This window comes from Durio zibethinus, chromosome 27, assembly GCF_047325235.1.
Source record: "Durio zibethinus cultivar Kanyao isolate XHJ-2024 chromosome 27, ASM4732523v1, whole genome shotgun sequence".
In the NCBI taxonomy this organism is placed as follows: Eukaryota; Viridiplantae; Streptophyta; class Magnoliopsida; order Malvales; family Malvaceae; genus Durio; species Durio zibethinus.
In genome coordinates, this window is record NC_143188.1 from 2,782,408 (window position 1) to 2,801,096 (window position 18,689).

General features: G+C 29.1%; 1 protein-coding gene and 1 pseudogene across 3 annotated transcripts; one reads left to right on the plus strand and one right to left on the minus strand.

Moving 5' to 3' along the window:
- Nucleotides 1–94: 94 nt before the first annotated feature.
- On the plus strand, nt 95–5,556 carry LOC111279177 (cryptochrome-1-like). 2 transcript variants are annotated; one of them, XM_089756600.1, is made up of 4 exons: nt 95–2,483; nt 2,632–2,853; nt 2,928–3,640; nt 4,158–5,556. In XM_089756600.1, exons 1-4 carry the CDS (start codon nt 2,174–2,176, stop codon nt 4,656–4,658), a joined length of 1,746 nt encoding a protein of 581 aa, XP_089612726.1. In that variant the 5' UTR covers nt 95–2,173; the 3' UTR covers nt 4,659–5,556. The 2 variants fall into 2 exon arrangements, with proteins under 2 accessions (XP_089612726.1, XP_089612727.1); XM_089756601.1 differs by having other exon boundaries at nt 2,934–3,640.
- Nucleotides 5,557–7,210: 1,654 nt separating this feature from the next.
- On the minus strand, nt 7,211–9,430 carry LOC149510837 (low affinity inorganic phosphate transporter 1 pseudogene; annotated as a pseudogene). The gene is made up of 2 exons (XR_016334810.1): nt 9,280–9,430; nt 7,211–8,974 (listed from the first exon to the last, which is right to left on the minus strand). The product of XR_016334810.1 is annotated as a low affinity inorganic phosphate transporter 1 pseudogene (transcript).
- Nucleotides 9,431–18,689: the final 9,259 nt, after the last annotated feature.

Here is an 18,689-nt window from a genome sequence, read left to right on the forward strand (position 1 = left end):
AGTCACGGTCACTGAATCAAATATATTAGTAATCCTGTGGCATTTGACATTTGTTTTCTACTGCTTTTGTTTTATTTGGAGTATTGATAGTTGAAAAGAACCAGTCTACCAAACAAAAGAAAGGTTATAGGCGACTGTTCTAATAATAATGGTGCCTTTAAAATCCACAAGGATGGCCCGAAAGTCGTTAGGTTAAAGTGGAAAAGTAATCCTCTGTAACCCTCGTGATAAAAAAAGTTGGAAACTTAGTTCTAGGATGATGAATTTGGATACCTTTGAGCTTTGACTTCTCAACAGTACCACAATGGGTATGATAATCTTATCACATTTAGGGCCAAATCCAAGGCCATTTCGAGGGGCCAACTACGTCGGGAGTGCGGTTGAATATCACCTTGTGGTGCAGTTGTACTTGTTACTTTCTTCCTAGGGAGACTGGACCTTAGGACAGTCAAATTTTTTAGTGTAAAAATGAAAAATTTTACTGTCACAATGGATATCATTTTAATCTGTCTCTCTAAATCCAAATGGATCGTTAGACAATAATTGCAACTGTTATAGTCAATTAGGCATGCTGAATAAGCAAATTTAATTGTATGATCAAGGTCATGGTACCAATGGTTAAATTTAGGTAGGGGTTTTAGATTTCAGCTATTGTCTTTTCTTGTATGATAATGATCATGGCAGCTAATGGGAAAAGTCTGATTCCAGCAAGGTGATAGATCAGTGAAAGTATATCTTCTTTTTATGGTATATATCTTTTGGATTTAGTCGGAGAAAATAGGAAATGGAACCAGATGCTTAACAAAAAAACTTACCCAAATTCATGTGCTTGAACGAGCTTGGTATTTAAGCTCCTCTTCTTTCATTTTCATTCTATACAAATTGAGGTCCACACTCTCTGGTCCTCTTCAACAAAAAGCTGTTTTGCCAAAGCAAGACGGAAGCAAATTGCAGAACTTGTTAAAAAGGCAAAAAATCTTTCTAAATAAAGTAAATGAAATAAAATAACCTGAAATGTCAGTTAAAATTTACAAAAATTGGGAATTTAGCTGTTCTCAATGCATTTGTGCTCCAGTTAAACAGTTTTAATGAATGAGTCTTGTGACCATGAAAAGGAAAAAAAAACTGTTATTTGATCAAAGAATCACACTTAACAGTTAAACAGTCTTGAAAGAGAGAGATAGAGGGTGTGAATTGAATGAGACAGATAGAGAAAAGACCCATATCTTGGGAACTTTACAGTGGATCCACAGAGCAGACAAGATACGTCTCCCACCACTATCATCAAATATTATATGAGCCCACGTGATCTTGACACATACAAGGATCCACAAGCCACTCCCTTTGCGTAAAGACATTGCCAGTTCCATTTGTTCAAGGGAATGTCACTGTTTAATGTACTGTAAGTAATGAAGAAATGCCATCAATTTTGTTTACCAAACGCTTCAAATCTTTTTTGTCTGTTTTTGCTGAGTTTCTAGCTTCTAGCTACATGGGGTAAAAATGGTGTGGTCATCTTCTTTTAGTTTGGTTGTCTGAAAAGATACACAACGTATTTGTGGATAAAATTCTTTAATGTGAATTATTTTCTGGTGTCTCGGATCTATATTCTTAAATCGTAGAAAATCTGATCTTCCATTGTATATATTGCAAAGTTCATGAACAGTGCTTTAATTTGCCAACAAGGGTATTGCTTCTTCTTGTGGCTTTTGCTTGTCTATGCTACTAGTTTTGGTAGAGAGGTCTGCATCAAGGTCTTGGAGCAGGAGATATTTTGTATGCTTCTAATGTTTGATTGGTGGAATTGGGGATCAATAAGACAGGTAGGGAAGGCCAAATTGAAGTTTGATTTGGTTGGATATCCTGGATACATAAGAGCAGCATAGAAGTTGCAAACAACCGAATAGTTTGCTTCTTTTGGCTATGACATCAACAGGTCATTTTAACTGTAATAGGGCTAATTAATATTTCTCAGTTTATAGTTCAAGGGTCTTTTGTTGCAATTGAGATATTTTCCAAGTGTTCGGCAAATCTGAGTATGTTTCAAGTTTGAGTTGCTTGGATGAGTTTATGTGATTTACAGCTTTGTTGATGTTCATGTTCTGGAGAGATTATTCATATGTTTATGAATTCAAACACTTCAGTCTTATCTGAAAGATCTTGTTAGTTCAAAATGAGTAGCAGTAACACAATAGTCTGGCTTAGGAGGGACCTCAGGATTGATGACAATCCTGCTTTAGCTGCTGCTGCAAGGGATGGTAGTGTCTTTCCTGTTTATATATGGTGCCCTAAAGAGCAGGGCAAGTTCTGCCCAGGTCGAGTATCACGATGGTGGCTAAAGCAATCTCTTGCTCATTTGGAACAGTCCTTGAAATCTCTTGGGGCTGAGCTTGTGCTGATAAAGACTCAAAGTACTCTTTCAGCTCTTTTAGATTGCATCAACGCTACTGGTGCAACTAAAGTAGTATTCAACCATCTTTATGGTATAGTGATTCCTCGGATTAATGCTGCTTTTTTTAACCGATATTAATTTTAATTTGCTTGTAAGTTTTCTGTCTGATTTTGTTCTTATTACAATCCTTTTTCTTGAGAAGTCTTGTAAGATGTGTCATGTTTCCTGTCCTTTTTCAGATCCTGTTTCGCTGGTTCGTGATCATAGTGTCAAAGAGAAACTGGCTGAAGTTGGCATTTCTGTGCAGAGTTATAGTGGAGATTTGTTGTTTGAACCATGGGAGATATATGACGAGAAGGGGCAAGCTTTTACGACCTTTGATGCGTATTGGGACAAGTGCATGAACATGCAGACGGAACCCATTTCACTTCTTCCCCCAAGGAGATTGGTGCCAGCTTCAGGTAAAATTAAACAGAATATCACGTAATTCAGTGAACATTGCAAAATAAGTAACTAGTTGCTGTATCCTTATTAGTGACAGGGACAGTAGAAAGGTGCTCTATTGAAGGTTTGGGCCTTGAAAATGAATCAGAAAAATCTAGCAATGCCTTGTTAGGAAGAGGATGGTCTCCAGGTTGGAGCAATGCTGATAAGGCTCTAACTGAGTTTGTTGAACAGAATCTATTTGACTATTCAAAGATTAGGCTTAAAGTTGGGGACAACTCCACATCACTTTTGTCCCCATATCTGCAATTTGGAGAGCTAAGCGTGAGGAAAGTTTTCTGGTGTGCACGGATGAAACAGATTCTATGGAGAAGAGAACAGAACTCTCAAGGGGAAGAGAGTGTAACACTTTTTCTGAAGGCCATTGGACTTAGAGAATACTCCCGTTATCTTTGTTTCAACTTTCCATTCACTCATGAGAGATCACTGTTGAGCAACTTGAAGTATTTTCCTTGGCATGCTGATGAAAACCATTTTAAGGCTTGGAGACAAGGGCGGACTGGATATCCGTTGGTGGATGCAGGAATGAGGGAGCTTTGGGCAACTGGTTGGATACACAACAGAATAAGAGTGATTGTTTCAAGTTTTGCAGTGAAGTTTCTTCTTCTTCCATGGAAATGGGGAATGAAGTATTTCTGGGACACGCTTCTGGATGCAGATTTGGAATGTGATATTATTGGTTGGCAGTACATTTCTGGGAGCTTACCAGATGGTCATGAGCTAGAACGATTAGACAGCCCACAGGTGCGTTCAGTTCCCTAATTAATTTATTAACTGCTAGCAATCCAATGCAGATTACAACAAATATCTCCAATGCCTTCCATTTTGAGGCCTTGTGTTCTATATTCATAGTAACTTGTGATTTACAGTCTTTTGCATCTGATTAGTGCTGTGTATGTTAGTGGAGTATCTTCATCAAGTTTCAGCTTTTAAAAATATAGGTTGTGGGCTGGTATTTTGGACTGCTGATGTGGTATTGCGAATGGAACACATCTTTCTTCCTACACAGTTTAAAAGTGCAAACTCAACTTTACTATGAATAAAATAATTGGACTATAGATATCTCATTGAACTCATCCTTAGCATATTTTCTGGTCTGCAAAAGCAAATGATACTGGTCAATGGCGGGTGAATTTTGTAATTGCAGAAAAAGGCTTGTGTTAATTAGCAGTGCTACAAATAGAGATAGATCTTGTCAATTGAAACTGTAAGTTATTTTTCTGATATTTGGACCTCATTTTGTGTTGATTTATGGAGTCAGATTCAAGGATCCAAATTTGACCCAGAAGGTGAATATGTAAGGCAATGGCTACCAGAGCTAGCAAGGATGCCAACCGAGTGGATCCATCATCCTTGGGATGCACCTCTTACTGTGCTCAAAGCTGCTGGTGTAGAGTTGGGCTTAAACTATCCAAAACCCGTAAAAGATATAGATACAGCTAGGGAACATCTGACAGAAGCTATATTTAAAATGTGGGAAATGGAAGCAGCTGCAAAGGCGGCCACCTCAGATGGGATGAATGAAGAAGTTTTTGATAATTCTGATGGTATTGAAAATTCTATGGTCCCAAAAGTTATCCTAAAGGAAAAATCTTCTTGTCCAACATATTCATCTAATGATCAGAGGGTGCCATCATTTAAAAATTGCAATAATGGTTCATTGCATAGGAAGAGAGCAAAATATGTGGAAGAAGAAGGGTTGCATGCAGATAAACTGAATAATCTCAATAAAGAAGCAGGGACATCTGGAGGAGAAGACTGATGCTCGACAGCTGAATCTTCAGCATCTAAGAGGCAGAGTACTGGCAGAATGTCATTCTCTGTTCCCCAATCTTGCTCTTCATCCGATGGCAAGCCTTTGCAGGAGCATGAATCTTCCGATCTGAAGCGATCATGGCAAGGAACCATTGACTTGGAACAGACTTCAAGCAAAAATGGTAAGTAACTGCAGTTACTTTATAGTTAGGCTATTTAAGAAGCTGCAGAGTTTGCATCCATTTCTAGTTCTTTTGATTATCTGTCTAATACATGAGATTAATCCAACCTGCGAACTTAAAATCAGTTTAGATATTAGTGAAATTTGTCTGCTTTCATTTACGTGACCATTACAATGGTATTAAGCCATGACCTTCAACAATATTGTAATTTCCTGTAATAAACTACTCTTCATCTGGCCAAAAAAAAACTCCTGTTCAAGGAAAATGGCCAAGTTGGTTTGGTAAGTAATGTGCATGGGGAATTTCAAACTTCATGATATTTATTTGGGGCTATTCAGAATACTTCCTTTTATCATTCAACATTTTGAGCAGAGGACAACTTGGTTGGTTTTGGGCATTATTGCTTCTGTGTTTCTATTGGAAAAGCATACTAGCATGCCGAACTTTTATTTTGCTGTCTGTGTTTTATTTTCCCGTCACCGCCTCTTTGTTTTATACTTTCTAGAGACAAATAATGCACAGGAATAGAGCTAATAGCAGGAAAATATGATGGTGCAACAAACCATGTCCTTTTACAAAGATACACTGAGATTAGAGTTTCTTTAATGCTTTGCTATGGAAAGTTGGAAAGATTGAATATGAAGGGGAGAAAAGTACTAAAGAGGGAATAAGAAGAAGGAAAGACATGTTATCAAAATTCCACTAACAAAACTGTTCTTAAAACTGATCCAGATTTTCCAAGACAACAAGAACAACCCCAGTTTCAAACCATTTAAAAGAGTAAAGTGTATGCAGTATTTGTGCTATGGAATTTTATGAAGTCTGAGCTTTGATTTCAAAAGCGAAAGATTTTGTCGCAGAATAGCTTTTGCATGGGAAAAAAGAAAGAGAAAAATGGAGGACGTTGATCATTTTAACTCCTAATGCATCTTTTGAAACTTTATACTCTTAAACTTTGCAGGAGCTATGAGATATTAGCGCCGGTATCTCTCTCATATTCCCAGGCAATGTCCTGCCGATCAAGAAAATAAAAACTCAGTTCATGAATTATGAATGCTGCAGCTTTATACCACTTCATTTATAGGCTCGACCCTAACTTAATGTTTTCTATCAAATGCTTGTGTCTGTATATCCTTCCCTTTTAGCTATTGCTCCATAGAATAATCTACCAAACTTCTGGGGCTTTGGCTTATGTTTAGTTGTTCATGGTTATACATCATCCTGCAAATGAGTTTGTACTTATCAAGGTTACATCTTGTAGCAAATAAATAAAGCGGCCCATCTGTTATCTACCCTTTATACCTTGATGACTGTAATCCAGGTTTCAATGTAGTCTTCTTGGAAGCTGTTTTACATTTGATGACCGATATTAATGCTGTTGTCGTGATGATCAAATCTAGTATTTTTGTGCCTCTGGGATCTGACATCCATGTTTATTAGGAGTGTTCTATGTTTAACTTTGGAAACTTTTTGTTTAGTTGCATACACAGTTACTAGAATTACAGAGACAGGCAAAACATGCTGCATGCAAAAATGCATTCTGATACAAATTGAGAGTTGAAGATTATGCCCTAACCATCTGTTTTGTTGAGTTTGGATAGTATTGCATCGGTTTCTATTGACTGCATTTTAATTGAAAACTCTCCTTATGCTGATTAAACCATATTTATCAGGAATGAAAATTGACCAGTCTTTCAACCACATTCTTCTTCACTACCTTCTTTTTTTTATTCACAACTTCTTCATTACTTTTAATTATTTATAAATTATTTTCATACAAAAATTCATGTTTCCATTTGAGGAAAACTCAATCTAGGAAATTTACTAACACAACTCTTTAAGCAGAAGAATACAGCCTTAGTGAGAATTTGTAGGTTCAGTTTCAAACTAAAAGCAGTCTCAATGGAAAACAATGAGATATCTAAATTTGCAAAAATCAATTGGCTCCAAAATAAAATTTACAAAAGTACAAGAAAAAAAGAATCAGAAAGGCAAAATTAAGGGCTAAAAAAGATTTTAATTAATTTGAAATGATAATTGTTATTGAGAGGTGGATTTATACCTGCTGATATAACAATTCATGTGTATTATTGGGTCTTTAATGTTTTTTTTTTTTTAGCGTAAATGAAATCATAATCTGAAAATAAAAAGAAAGGGTTATAAGTGCTGATATTTAAAGTCCAGACATAGCAATCTTTTAAGAGCAGTTATATGAATTAATTTAGCTAAGCTTCGGGTTCTATCGGGTTTATAATTGACATGGTAAAAAAATTATCCAAATAGGAAAAAGAAACAAAGAGAAGGAAAACAGTTTAAACTTTTATTCACTTCTATGTGATGAAGATCCCATGCAAGATTAACCAAAGAAGAGAATATATTACTAAAAATTCCCTTTTATTTCTGACTGTAATATGAACAACTAAAAGAGAACGTAACATTAACTTAAAAGAAAAACTAGAAATTAAGCAACAACTGCAAGCAACATCCAAAGATCCAATGTTGCAAGGCTTAATCAAACTTGTACAGATCTGATATCATTACATGATTGCTGCCCAGATTGTGTTTCAATTCCATTTTCAAGCTCAGCTTCCCCAGATATTTCTTCTAGTGACTTTCCTTTCGACTCAGGCACCAAAAATGTGAACAACATACCTAAGAAATCGATGACACCCAAAATTATAAGTGTTTTCTTCAGTCCAATGCCATCTGCAGCATACAAAAACCCAAATGCACCCACAATTGCTCCTGCCTTACCAAATGCAGCTGATATTCCGTGGCATGTTGATCTTAACCTTGCCGGGAAAATTTCAGCAGGGACTACAAATGTGGTGGCGTTTGGACCGAAGTTTGCAAAGAAGAAGGTGAGAGAGTACATAATAATGAATCCGATTCTGTTGTCTGGTAGTGTCCAATGATGGTATGGTATTGCCAAGGCAAACATGAACACTGTCATGAAGAAAAAGCCCGTCAATTGGATTGTGAATCTTCCCATCTTATCAATCAATGCAACAGTGAACCAATATCCGGGAACAGTGCTGCATACTGCAATGAGAGTTTGGGTTCTGGCGATTCTATAAATTTCTTCAAGAGCATTCATGGTTTTTGCCTCTGGAATCCAACCAATGGCACTAAAGATGTCCTTTTGAAACAGATTCTGACTGTAGAAGGCAATGTCAAACAAGAACCAAGTACTCGTGGTTCCAAGCAAGTGATATCCATGGCGACGAAGAAATTGTGAAGAGAACAAGCCAAAATCACGCCCTTTGTTCTGTTCTAGTTTCTCCTCTTCTGCTTCCAAATCAACCTGAAGAACTTTTGACATATCTGCTGCAGCCTGTTTTGCATTCTTGGCGACCAAGGCAGTGTAACGAGCAGTTTCAGGCATCTTCATGCGCCAGTAATAAGTAAGTAAAGCTGGGAGTGCTCCAAACATCAAAATCATCCTCCAAACATAATCAGCTTCTGGCACGGTTGATCCATTTTCATCCATTTCATAAGTTGGTGTGGGGTATTTGGCCTTAAAAGCTGCAGAAACTATAATAGCAACCGTCCCTCCAGCCAAAATCCCAAAACCTTGCATTGCAAAAACAGCAGCAATGAAAGCACCACGAGTTTTTTTGTTAGCGTATTCGGACATAATGGTAGCAGAAAGAGGATAGTCACCACCAATACCGAAACCAAGCCAGAAACGAAAGAAGCAAAGGGTAGCCATAACTGATTTAGGGTCACTGCCAAAGGAAAGGCCAGAGGCAACCGAACAAATGACCATGAGCAAAAGAGTGATGCCGTACACACTTTTTCGTCCCATTTTGTCACCGAGCCAACCAAAAAAAAGCTGGCCTGTAAGTGTACCACAAAGTGCTACACCATTGACAGCAGCTAATACATTAGAAGGAAGAGTGCCAGGGGTAGTAGCACCTTCCTTGTGGTAATATATGCGACCAAGCAATTTGGTCACCAAGGAAATGCAAAAAATGTCATATGCATCAGTGAAGAATCCCATGCCAGCAATGATAATTGCTGTGAAATGATACCATTGTGTTTTGGCTACATCAAGTGCGTTAAGCACTTGCAATTGATCATTTGCCATGACAATCCCTCCTCAGAAGTCTTTCCAGTGGCTATATCTGTTTGTTTTTCCCTGAAAATATTGCAACAAGTAAAAAAGCATCAATTTATCTGGAAACAAATAAAAGAAGAAAAAAGAAAACATAAAGCCTCAAATCCTAGGACCCTGTATTTCGTTTGTGTATCTCAAAAAAGAAAGCAACTCAAAAAAAAAAAAAAAAACATATGGGAAAGTAATAAATAACTAAACAAACACAGCCTTAAATAAAGAATTGAAGTAAAGATTTTGATTTGACTCAGAGGAGATGAACAAACGAACAAAAACTCCACGATCAATTATCACCCAAAAATCAACCAAAAACTCGTTACTATTCAGACCTTAACAGCAAGGATGCTTTATGTTTAATATGCAAATTCCAAACAACGAGAGAAATAAAGAGAAAAGAAGAAGAGATGAGTTTGGGATGGAGGGAAATTTTGAGGGAGAGTTGGTTCCATATTTAAATGCAACTAGAAAAAATGCCCGCATGATGTGGCCGGTAAAATTTTGTTGTTTTGTTATCTTTACTCATTGTATTTTTTTTATTAAATTGATTTAATTAAAAAAATAAAAAATAGAAAAAAAGTAAACAGGATTGACATGTGGATATTTTAATTGATTTCATTTATTTATAAATTTATCCAATAAAAAAATAAATATCAAAAACAAAAAACGAAAAAAGAGAAATCAAAAAATGAAAAATAAAAAATGAAAAATGAAAAAAACTTATAGAGTGTATCATTTGACACTTTATATTAAGTTTAAAATATTAATTTATTAAATTAAGATAAAAATAACTTTCTTTATATAATACATATATGTATAAAATTAAATAAATAATAAAATATAAAATTTTATATATACCTTGAAATAATTTAAGAAAACAACCTCCTAAATATGTTTCCAACCTGAGTGTTTCTCTTTAAAAAACTTAACTAATCTCAAAGTATATTATTTGAAAAAAAAAATGACAAATCACCTATTCGACCCGTCTTAAGATAAAATATTATAAAAATATATAAATATTTAAAAAGAAAAAAAGTTAATAAAAAAGTGATTTAAAAAAAGAAAAAAAAAGATTAAATGAAAGAAAATAACTTAACACATGGCATACTCTTGGTATTTGTGAGATAAAATAGTATTTAAAATTTTAAAAAATATTTATTAAATATAAAAAATAAAAAAAGGTAAATGTGCGACATACCTTAAGTATCAAATAAATTACATAAAAAATAATATTAAAATCTTGAAAAATAGTAAAAAAGAAAGAAAAAATAAAAAAAAGTTTTGCATAAAGTGAATCTCATTTTTAAAAATAAAATTTATAAAAAATTATTTTTCAATATTAAAAAATTTGAAAAAATAGACAAAAATTAAAAAAAAAAGAAAAAAAAAAGATGAAATGTGGTTTCAATTTTGGTCATGTACTATTTATTTATACATGACCAAAATTTAAGTAATGGATGTGAGCTATCTTTTCTTTTTCATTTACCTTTGATGGGTTTTTAAGAGTAAAAAGGAAAAAAATTATGAGAATCCTTTTTTGTTTTTCAATGTGGAAAATTCTCTATAATTGCTCCATAGTTTTCTACATTTGATTAATTTTTTGGGACTGGATTTAGTAAGTCCAAACTATTTTTGTTGCAATTTGATTTGGGTTTTAGATTGCTTAATTTGATTTGTCAAAAAAGATATGATTATGGATTTTCTTTTTTTTTTTTTTTTTTAATTTGAATTATTCTCTAAGTTTGTGTTTGGTTTACAATGAATAATAACTTAATTTTTCTAATTCGATTTTGATGCATTGACATTGTATAATTTTTTAATTTTATAAATGAGATTAAAAAACTTCACAATTCACATGTCTTGATGTCCCATTTTTTATATTTTTTTCATTTTTTAAAAATCAGATAGTTTAAGATTATTGATGATTTCAAAAATGTCAAAGTAAATTGAAATGATAAAAAGAAAAAGAATAAATAGTTACCTCCAACTGAAATAATTCAATCAATGCATCCAAATTAGCTAATTTGACCCCAAAAAAAAAAAAAATCTTGGAAGTAAATTAATTATACATAAAATTCTACGTTGAAGTAAACAGATTGATTTCCTTTTTTCTTAATTATCTTTTTCCCGATTTATTTTTTCTTGACTAAAATATTAAAAAAATTATTAAATTATTTTTTCTTCTTAAATGAGCTTTTATACTTTTATTATATTTGAATAAACTCTTATATTTTTTATTTGTATTCAAATAAATTTTTATTTTAAATTTATTTCAAATAAAATAATAATTTATGTCAATGGTTTATTTAGATATAAATTAAAAGCTTAAAGATTTATTCTGACACAAAATTAAAAGTTAAGGACTTAATGAGGTGTAAATTAAAAATTAAAAATTAAAAACTTATTTGAATAAAATAAAAATATAAGAATTTATTTAAATTAAGTTATAAAATTTATAGAATTTTTTTATTATTTTAATCTTTTTTCTCTTTATCTTTTTTGCTAATATAAGTATCAACCCGCAAACTAGACAATTATTGAGTTATGTGGGCTATGAACCCCAATAATTCATTTTCGAGTGATACACGAATCTGATTAAGGTTACATTAGCTCCAACGTAAAAAGAGGTTGACCGAAGCTGCAGTGCAATCCTGCATGGTTCATACAAACATAACCTAAATGACTTAATTTTAAGTCACAAAAGTAAAATTTATAAAATATGAAGAAAAAAGCACCTTAACCTAATTTAATTGAGTTAGAAGAGTCGAAAATTTAATCTAATTGATTTATACAATCACGTTTAAAAAATAATTTGTAATAAGTTTGGAGTTTAAATATTAGTGTTGATAATCTAATGACGGATTCAAAATTTTTTAAAGTGTTCACATATAATATATACATATATATATATAATTGTCGATAAATTTATTAATTTTATCGACGGAAAAAGTTTTTTTTTATTTTTTTTAATTTCTAATTTTTGGAGATGTAACCCTACTTCATACTTTGGATATGCATGGGTGATAATCTTTTTTTCTTCTCCTAGATTACATTCTCTTTTTTTACCTAAAAAAACCTATTAATTGAGTTAGGAACCGATGATCATTGCGAAGTTGACTCATTTCCCTAAAGCCTAACCAAACTACGTAATGAGTATGGTAGTCAATTAATCCATTTTCTAGGGCCGTAAGTAAGTTGAGATACCAATTTTCTTTGCAACCTTTTCTCTCCATACACTTTGCACTTATTCTTCACCAAGGCCGTAGCCCTAACTTCCTTAAACTACGAAAGAATGACACCAAATCCAATTTAACATGTCATACACTCTAATTTGTCCCACCCTCCACTTATATTGCGTTTAGAATTGCACAATTGGCTGCTTCAACGTTTTTACATCCAGCTTTGCCTTAACCTTCTTTCCCACCAATAACGCCATTGTCAAAACATTATTGTTCCATTCACAAACCATTTTAGAAGTACTACTACCGATATTGGATCTTGATAGTTGATATTGAGAGAGTCAACCGATATTATATAAAATCTATTTTTTTTTTTTTATAGAATGTATCTTATTACATTATTAATACATACATATATATATATATATGCAAGGAATATACTAACCGAATATATATGTTTTCAAAATTATAAGTTATATTGATTTATAAACCAATGTGTAAAGAAACATAACACATTAAATAAATAACTTTATTTAAAATTATGAATCTTTTTTATAATTGTGAGTGATTATCTTTTTAAAAAGTATAAGTAAATTAATTGTTAATATATTTTTTATGAAAATAAGAAAAATAAACTATATAATTAAAAGAATAAAGTTTGAAACTTTAAGATTAGAAGTTAGGATTTTTTTTTTAACTTTATAAATAAAGTGGTTTCAATTTGACTTTTGTGTTAAAAAAAATTACATGATAGAGAAAAAAAAATCTAATATTGAATTAAAAGTGAAGAATTATAGGAAAAAGTGGAATTGTAATCAATTAAAAAGTATAAAAAAATATGTTTAATACTTGATTGGAGATCTTTAATTTTATTTGAGAAATTAAAAAGTTAATTTAACTTTTATTAAATTTATATTACTGTGATTTAACCATTGTAACAAATTTTTTGTAGTTTTAAAAATTTCTAGATAATGATTTGTTGATAAAAAACTAAACAAATAATAATATAATTTTAATATATCTGAATTTCAATAAAAAAACTAAATTATGAAATCACATAAAAATAAATAAAATTAATAATTTTAATTTGAAAGAGGATTTAATTTTATCATAATATAGATATTACAAGAATTTAAAAATTTTGGGGGCCTCAAGCCATTACTACAGTCGCCTCTGACTACTACCATTTTAATTACATATGGAATAATACTGATGATTTGCTTTAGAACTATACTTGTCCTTCCTTAAGTCTGCTGGTGCTGTTTCTTTATCATCCCTTTCCAGTTTTCCTTATTTATTTTTAAGTTTTCAAAACGATAAAATATATTAAATTAAAAATTATATATATTTTTATTTAAAAATTATATATATATTAAAATTTTAAATTATTTAATATTTATAAAATTAATAAATTATTTTTATGTAAAACAATAATTTTGTTAATAAATAATTCAAATTAATAAAATAGTAGTAATATATCAAAAAACTATTATTTTTATTATTTATGTAATTATTTATTTTTAATTAATTCATGTTAATTATATAATAATAAAATTTATATATTATAATTAACAAAGTTGTTTCAAAATTTTTAAATAAAAGAGGATCCAATCGTACAAAAAAGGTAATGCGATTGAATCCAAATGCAAAAGTGAGAAAAGACAAACGATAAGAGCTAAAAAGTCTAAAGGGACCAAATCGTTGAGTACACAACGATTACAAACCAAGATTTGGCTTAGTTACGTTTGGTTGTTTTCATGTTGTGATCTTCAACAAGAATCTTTCTGACTTTTCCATCCCTTCTTTTGTGTAGTTAGTCAACCATGAACGTGAACTTCCATGCTTTTTTGAAAAGTTTTGTGGTTTCACTTTCATAAAACGACATAAACAGATACATTGTTTTTTGTTATTACCACAAAAGTTGTTATCGCTGCTGTGATAAACTGATAACAATGCTTCTCACATACGGTAATTTGTTATTCATGTTATATAAAATATTAATAATTTATATATTTATATTATATTTTATATCAATATAAAAATATAAAATATATATTTTTATTAAATTTATTTATAATTTTTATTAAAATTTTATATTATTTTTATATCATATTATTATATTATATTTGAAATTGTTCGGTTTACGACTCACGGATATACTGTTAAAATAACAGTGCATTTCCTATTTTGCCCCTCTGTACAACTCCCACTAGAATTTTTGTCCTTCTTGTTTTTGTTTTCTTCTTTCTTTGAGCAGCGTAGGCTTAAAAGGGTTTTTTTTTTTTTTTTTTTTTTTTTTTTCAGATTATTGACTTTTTTATTTTTCTTAACTTGTACTTAATTCTTTTTTCATACTATTTTTATTTGCATAATCTACTATTCTATCAACGAATTATTATGAAGAAATTAATATTAATGATAACAATACATTTATAATTCAATTGATCTAATACTTCTATAACGATTACTCCCTTTATCCCATGTTCTTTATATATGATATTCCAAAATTATGTTATATAACTTTACTCCCTCTATCCCATTTTTTATATTTTAAAATTATATTTTATGATTTTTTTATTTTTTAACATTAAAATTATAAACCTTTAATTTTATAAAAAATTTTAATTTAATATTAAATATATTGAAGTCAATTTTTTTTTTTTTAAATTCAGTAAGAATCTATATAAGACAAACAAATTGAGATGGAAGAAGTAGATTTTATTTAACTTATTACTTTGTTTGTAACTTTATTTTGGTACTATGTTATTTCACTAAGATTTTTTTACAATTAATTTATGTTATAAAATTTTTATATTATGGATTATATTGATAAATTAATGAGTTCTAGCCAACAATGGTGCTTTTCAATTTTTTTTTTTTTCAAAAAACCAGTAACCACCTTAACTTTTTTCATCATAAATAATAAATCTCTTTGTTCTTTTTTTTTTTTTAAACTTCATATAAAGTTTTAATATTGCATTTATTATTAGTGTTGAATTTTTAATTTCAGTGATTAGAATTTAATTTTTATAATCTCAAATATAAAAAAGTCATATATATATATTTTATTATATTATTTAATTATTATAATTATTTTCATTAGCATTATGAATTAGGACTTATTGATCAAACATGTGTCACTATAACATGATTGGATTTTCAGTTTATTTGCTTTGTTTCTATCTTATAGATAATTAATATCAAAATCAATAAAATAAATAATTAAATCTAGAATTTAAGTCTATAATATTTGTTAGCTAACTTCTCCATTCAATTTTTCTAACTAAATAAGAATCTAAAATAAATTAAACTTAGTTGTACGTTACATATAAAAAATTCACTTTTTTTTTTTGGTAAGATGCTCAAATAAATCTTTGAATTTTAATAAAAATAAAAATGAACTTTCAATCATTTAATTTTTCATAAAATTAAAATTTATAAAACCTTATTTCATTATAATTACAATCAATAAATTTTTTTTGGCAAGTTGCTCGAATAAATCTTTGAATTTTAATAAAAGTAAAAATGAAATTTCAATTATTTATTTTTCATAAAATTAAAATTGTTTTTAGAAGGTGGAGATAGCTGTCAAAAACAAGCATTTTTTTAAAATAATTTTTTCCAAACAAATAGAATCTTAAAAGTGATTTTGTTTGCAAACTCTGCATAAATCGATATCTGCCTTTGTCTCCGTCTTCTTGCCCCAATTCTGGTGGTCTACGATTCTACTAGTAGTGAAAGTCTTCTTCAACTCGGTTTGTCTTTTGTTAGAAAGTGAAATCAATGAAGGGGACATGGGGTGTCACTTGGTGAACAAACCTAACCATTTTTATGTGGATAACTTTAAATTCTAAGCTATCCAAGTCGTCGGTCAACTCTGAGTTGCTCATGCCCCTAACGCAATAAGCCACAGATAAAATCCAACTTCTCCTTTTATATAAAATAAATTTGACAATTTTAAATATAATGATATGATAAGAGAAAAAAATAATTAAATTTAAAAATTTAATAAAAATGTATATGAATTTGAAAAATAAAAAATATATATTTTATATTTGACTATGAATATGAAATATGACATGATAATTTTTATGTTTTATATGTTTTATGCACAAAATAAATAAATACAAATACATAAATTATCATATATAATAAAAAAATTAATTTAATGATTGAATTATGAAAATAACATGTACAATTATAACTTCAATTATTAGATTAAAAAAATTTATTTTCTTCTTTTTTTTATCCTTCTTGTTACATTGTTAAATGATTTTGAGTAAATTTACACCGATTTGGTTATTCAAAACAATTAAATAATTTATATAATTAATTATCTGATTAAGTTTCTCACATCAAATTATGATTTTTTTAATATTGGAAAATTATGAATTATTTTTTTCTCAACATAAACATAGCATTATATTAACACACCTAAATTAACATGCTAGAGGGGTTTTTCTTTTTTTTTTTTTTTTTTTCTTTTTCCCTTGGTATGCTTTGAATGGTTGAAAGGATAGAATGATGGAAATTAAGAAGAGTGGGCACATTCCTTAAACAAGATTGTGGTATTATTCTATTCATGGGGATTAGAAAACTATTCATATTCTATATTCCTTTATGCTAGGGCATGTAAAAATTTCTGTAATTATGAAATTCTTGTAGAATTTCATTACAAAATCAAGCACCCCAATCGAATCCAAATAGTTGACTTTTCTTAAAGCCATTTATTTTTTTGGCACATAAAACTACAATAAAAAAAACCAAAATAGAGAGAGAAACAAAATTTTTTTTCTAAATATTATGGTAAAATCCATAAAAAATAAAAAACACTTTTATATTGTCAAAAGCATTTGTTTAATATAATCAAAATATTACTTCTTTATATACCCAAAAAATATATTTCTTTTTTTAAAATATAATTGTTATTATTAACTTTAATATATTTTCCTTTTTGCTATAAATTAGCTTATCATTTTTTTTTTTTTTAAAGAGAGCAGAGCCTTACAACAAGAGAAAAGAGGGAGGTTGAGGTCGAACTTCAATCTGGATGTCTTCTTAAAACTTTTTTGATCACTAGATCAAGAAACTGAAGATGATTAATTGATTAAATTCAAAGTTTATATATAAGCAATTTGTGAAGCATATGGGTGGTTCTAGGGTAAGGTCTCCTTTAGAGAGCTTTTCAAAAGCTTCCGACTGGTTAATTACCTTCATTATTTATATAACAAAAATGATAATATTTTTTATAAATAGATGTAAACAAAATAATATTAAGTGATAATACAATTTTTTATTTTCTATTAATAAATTGTGTAATTATAACTAGTCTATGTAAAAATTAACAATAAGTTGTAATATGATTTTTATTATTTAGAATAAAATTAAGTAATTTGATAAAAAAATATAAATAAAATGTAAGAATAATAAAATGCATTAATACTTCTTTTTATTAAAAAGAGTGAGAAATTAAGTAATTTGAGAACTAATAAATGAAGAATAACAAAATAATAGCAATTTGATAAAAAACGATATTACATTTATGAAAAAAAAAATTAAGTAATCTGATAATTAATAAATCTAAGGATAATAAAACACAATAATATTATTTTTTATTAAAGATAAAAAATTAAGTGATTTGATAATATATAATTATAAATATAACAAAAAATAATAATTATTCTATCCTTGAATTAAAAAAATTGAAATTCTTTAACAAAATTAGCAGGTAGATAACAAAATTAGTTAAAAGAAAATTTGTGATTTGGCCCAATCTCCAGTGGTCTAAAAAATCCAATGAAATATCAAATAAAGTGTGTCATAATTTTTGGGGGAACCATTTCGACGGAGAATACTTTAGAAATTATTTAGTTTGGTCCCATGCCAAGAAAGTCAAAAGTTGCGGCCTGTCGTTATGCTTGAGAGAAGAACAAGAGTTGAATAGTCTTTGGACACTGAGTTTGGGTTTTTTTTTTTTTCCTAAAAAAATTCAAATTCAAATTCAAAATAATAAAATACTTTAATAAGTTAATAAAAATTAATGTTATTAATATGTCATGAATTATAGAAAAATATTTAACATAATATTTAATTTTTAAAAAATTTTAATAAAATATTTAAATTATAAATCTATTAATTAATATAATATTTAAAAAATTATTTATATAATATATATTATTATTTAAAATTAGTTATATTAAAATTAGTATCACATTCAAGCAAAATCACATTAAGATTAATCATATTAAAAATTAATATCAAATTAATTAATAAATTTATAAGTTAAATATCATATTAAAAAATTTTAAATTTAAATATTATATTAAATAGTTTATTATAATTAAAAGTAAATTATTTTATCAATTTTAGATAAAAAAATGGATGCGGCAAAACGAAAGTGCAATTTTGTGTTGATCAGTGGGGGTCTTCAAGTTGGAAGTTATGATGATAAAAAAAATCAAGTTGAAAGTACAGTAATCATGATCAAATAGAAAAGAAATAATTGCTTTGATTGAACTTTAATCAATTCATTTTTTTCGTTTTTTAACTTCACTTTTTCAATC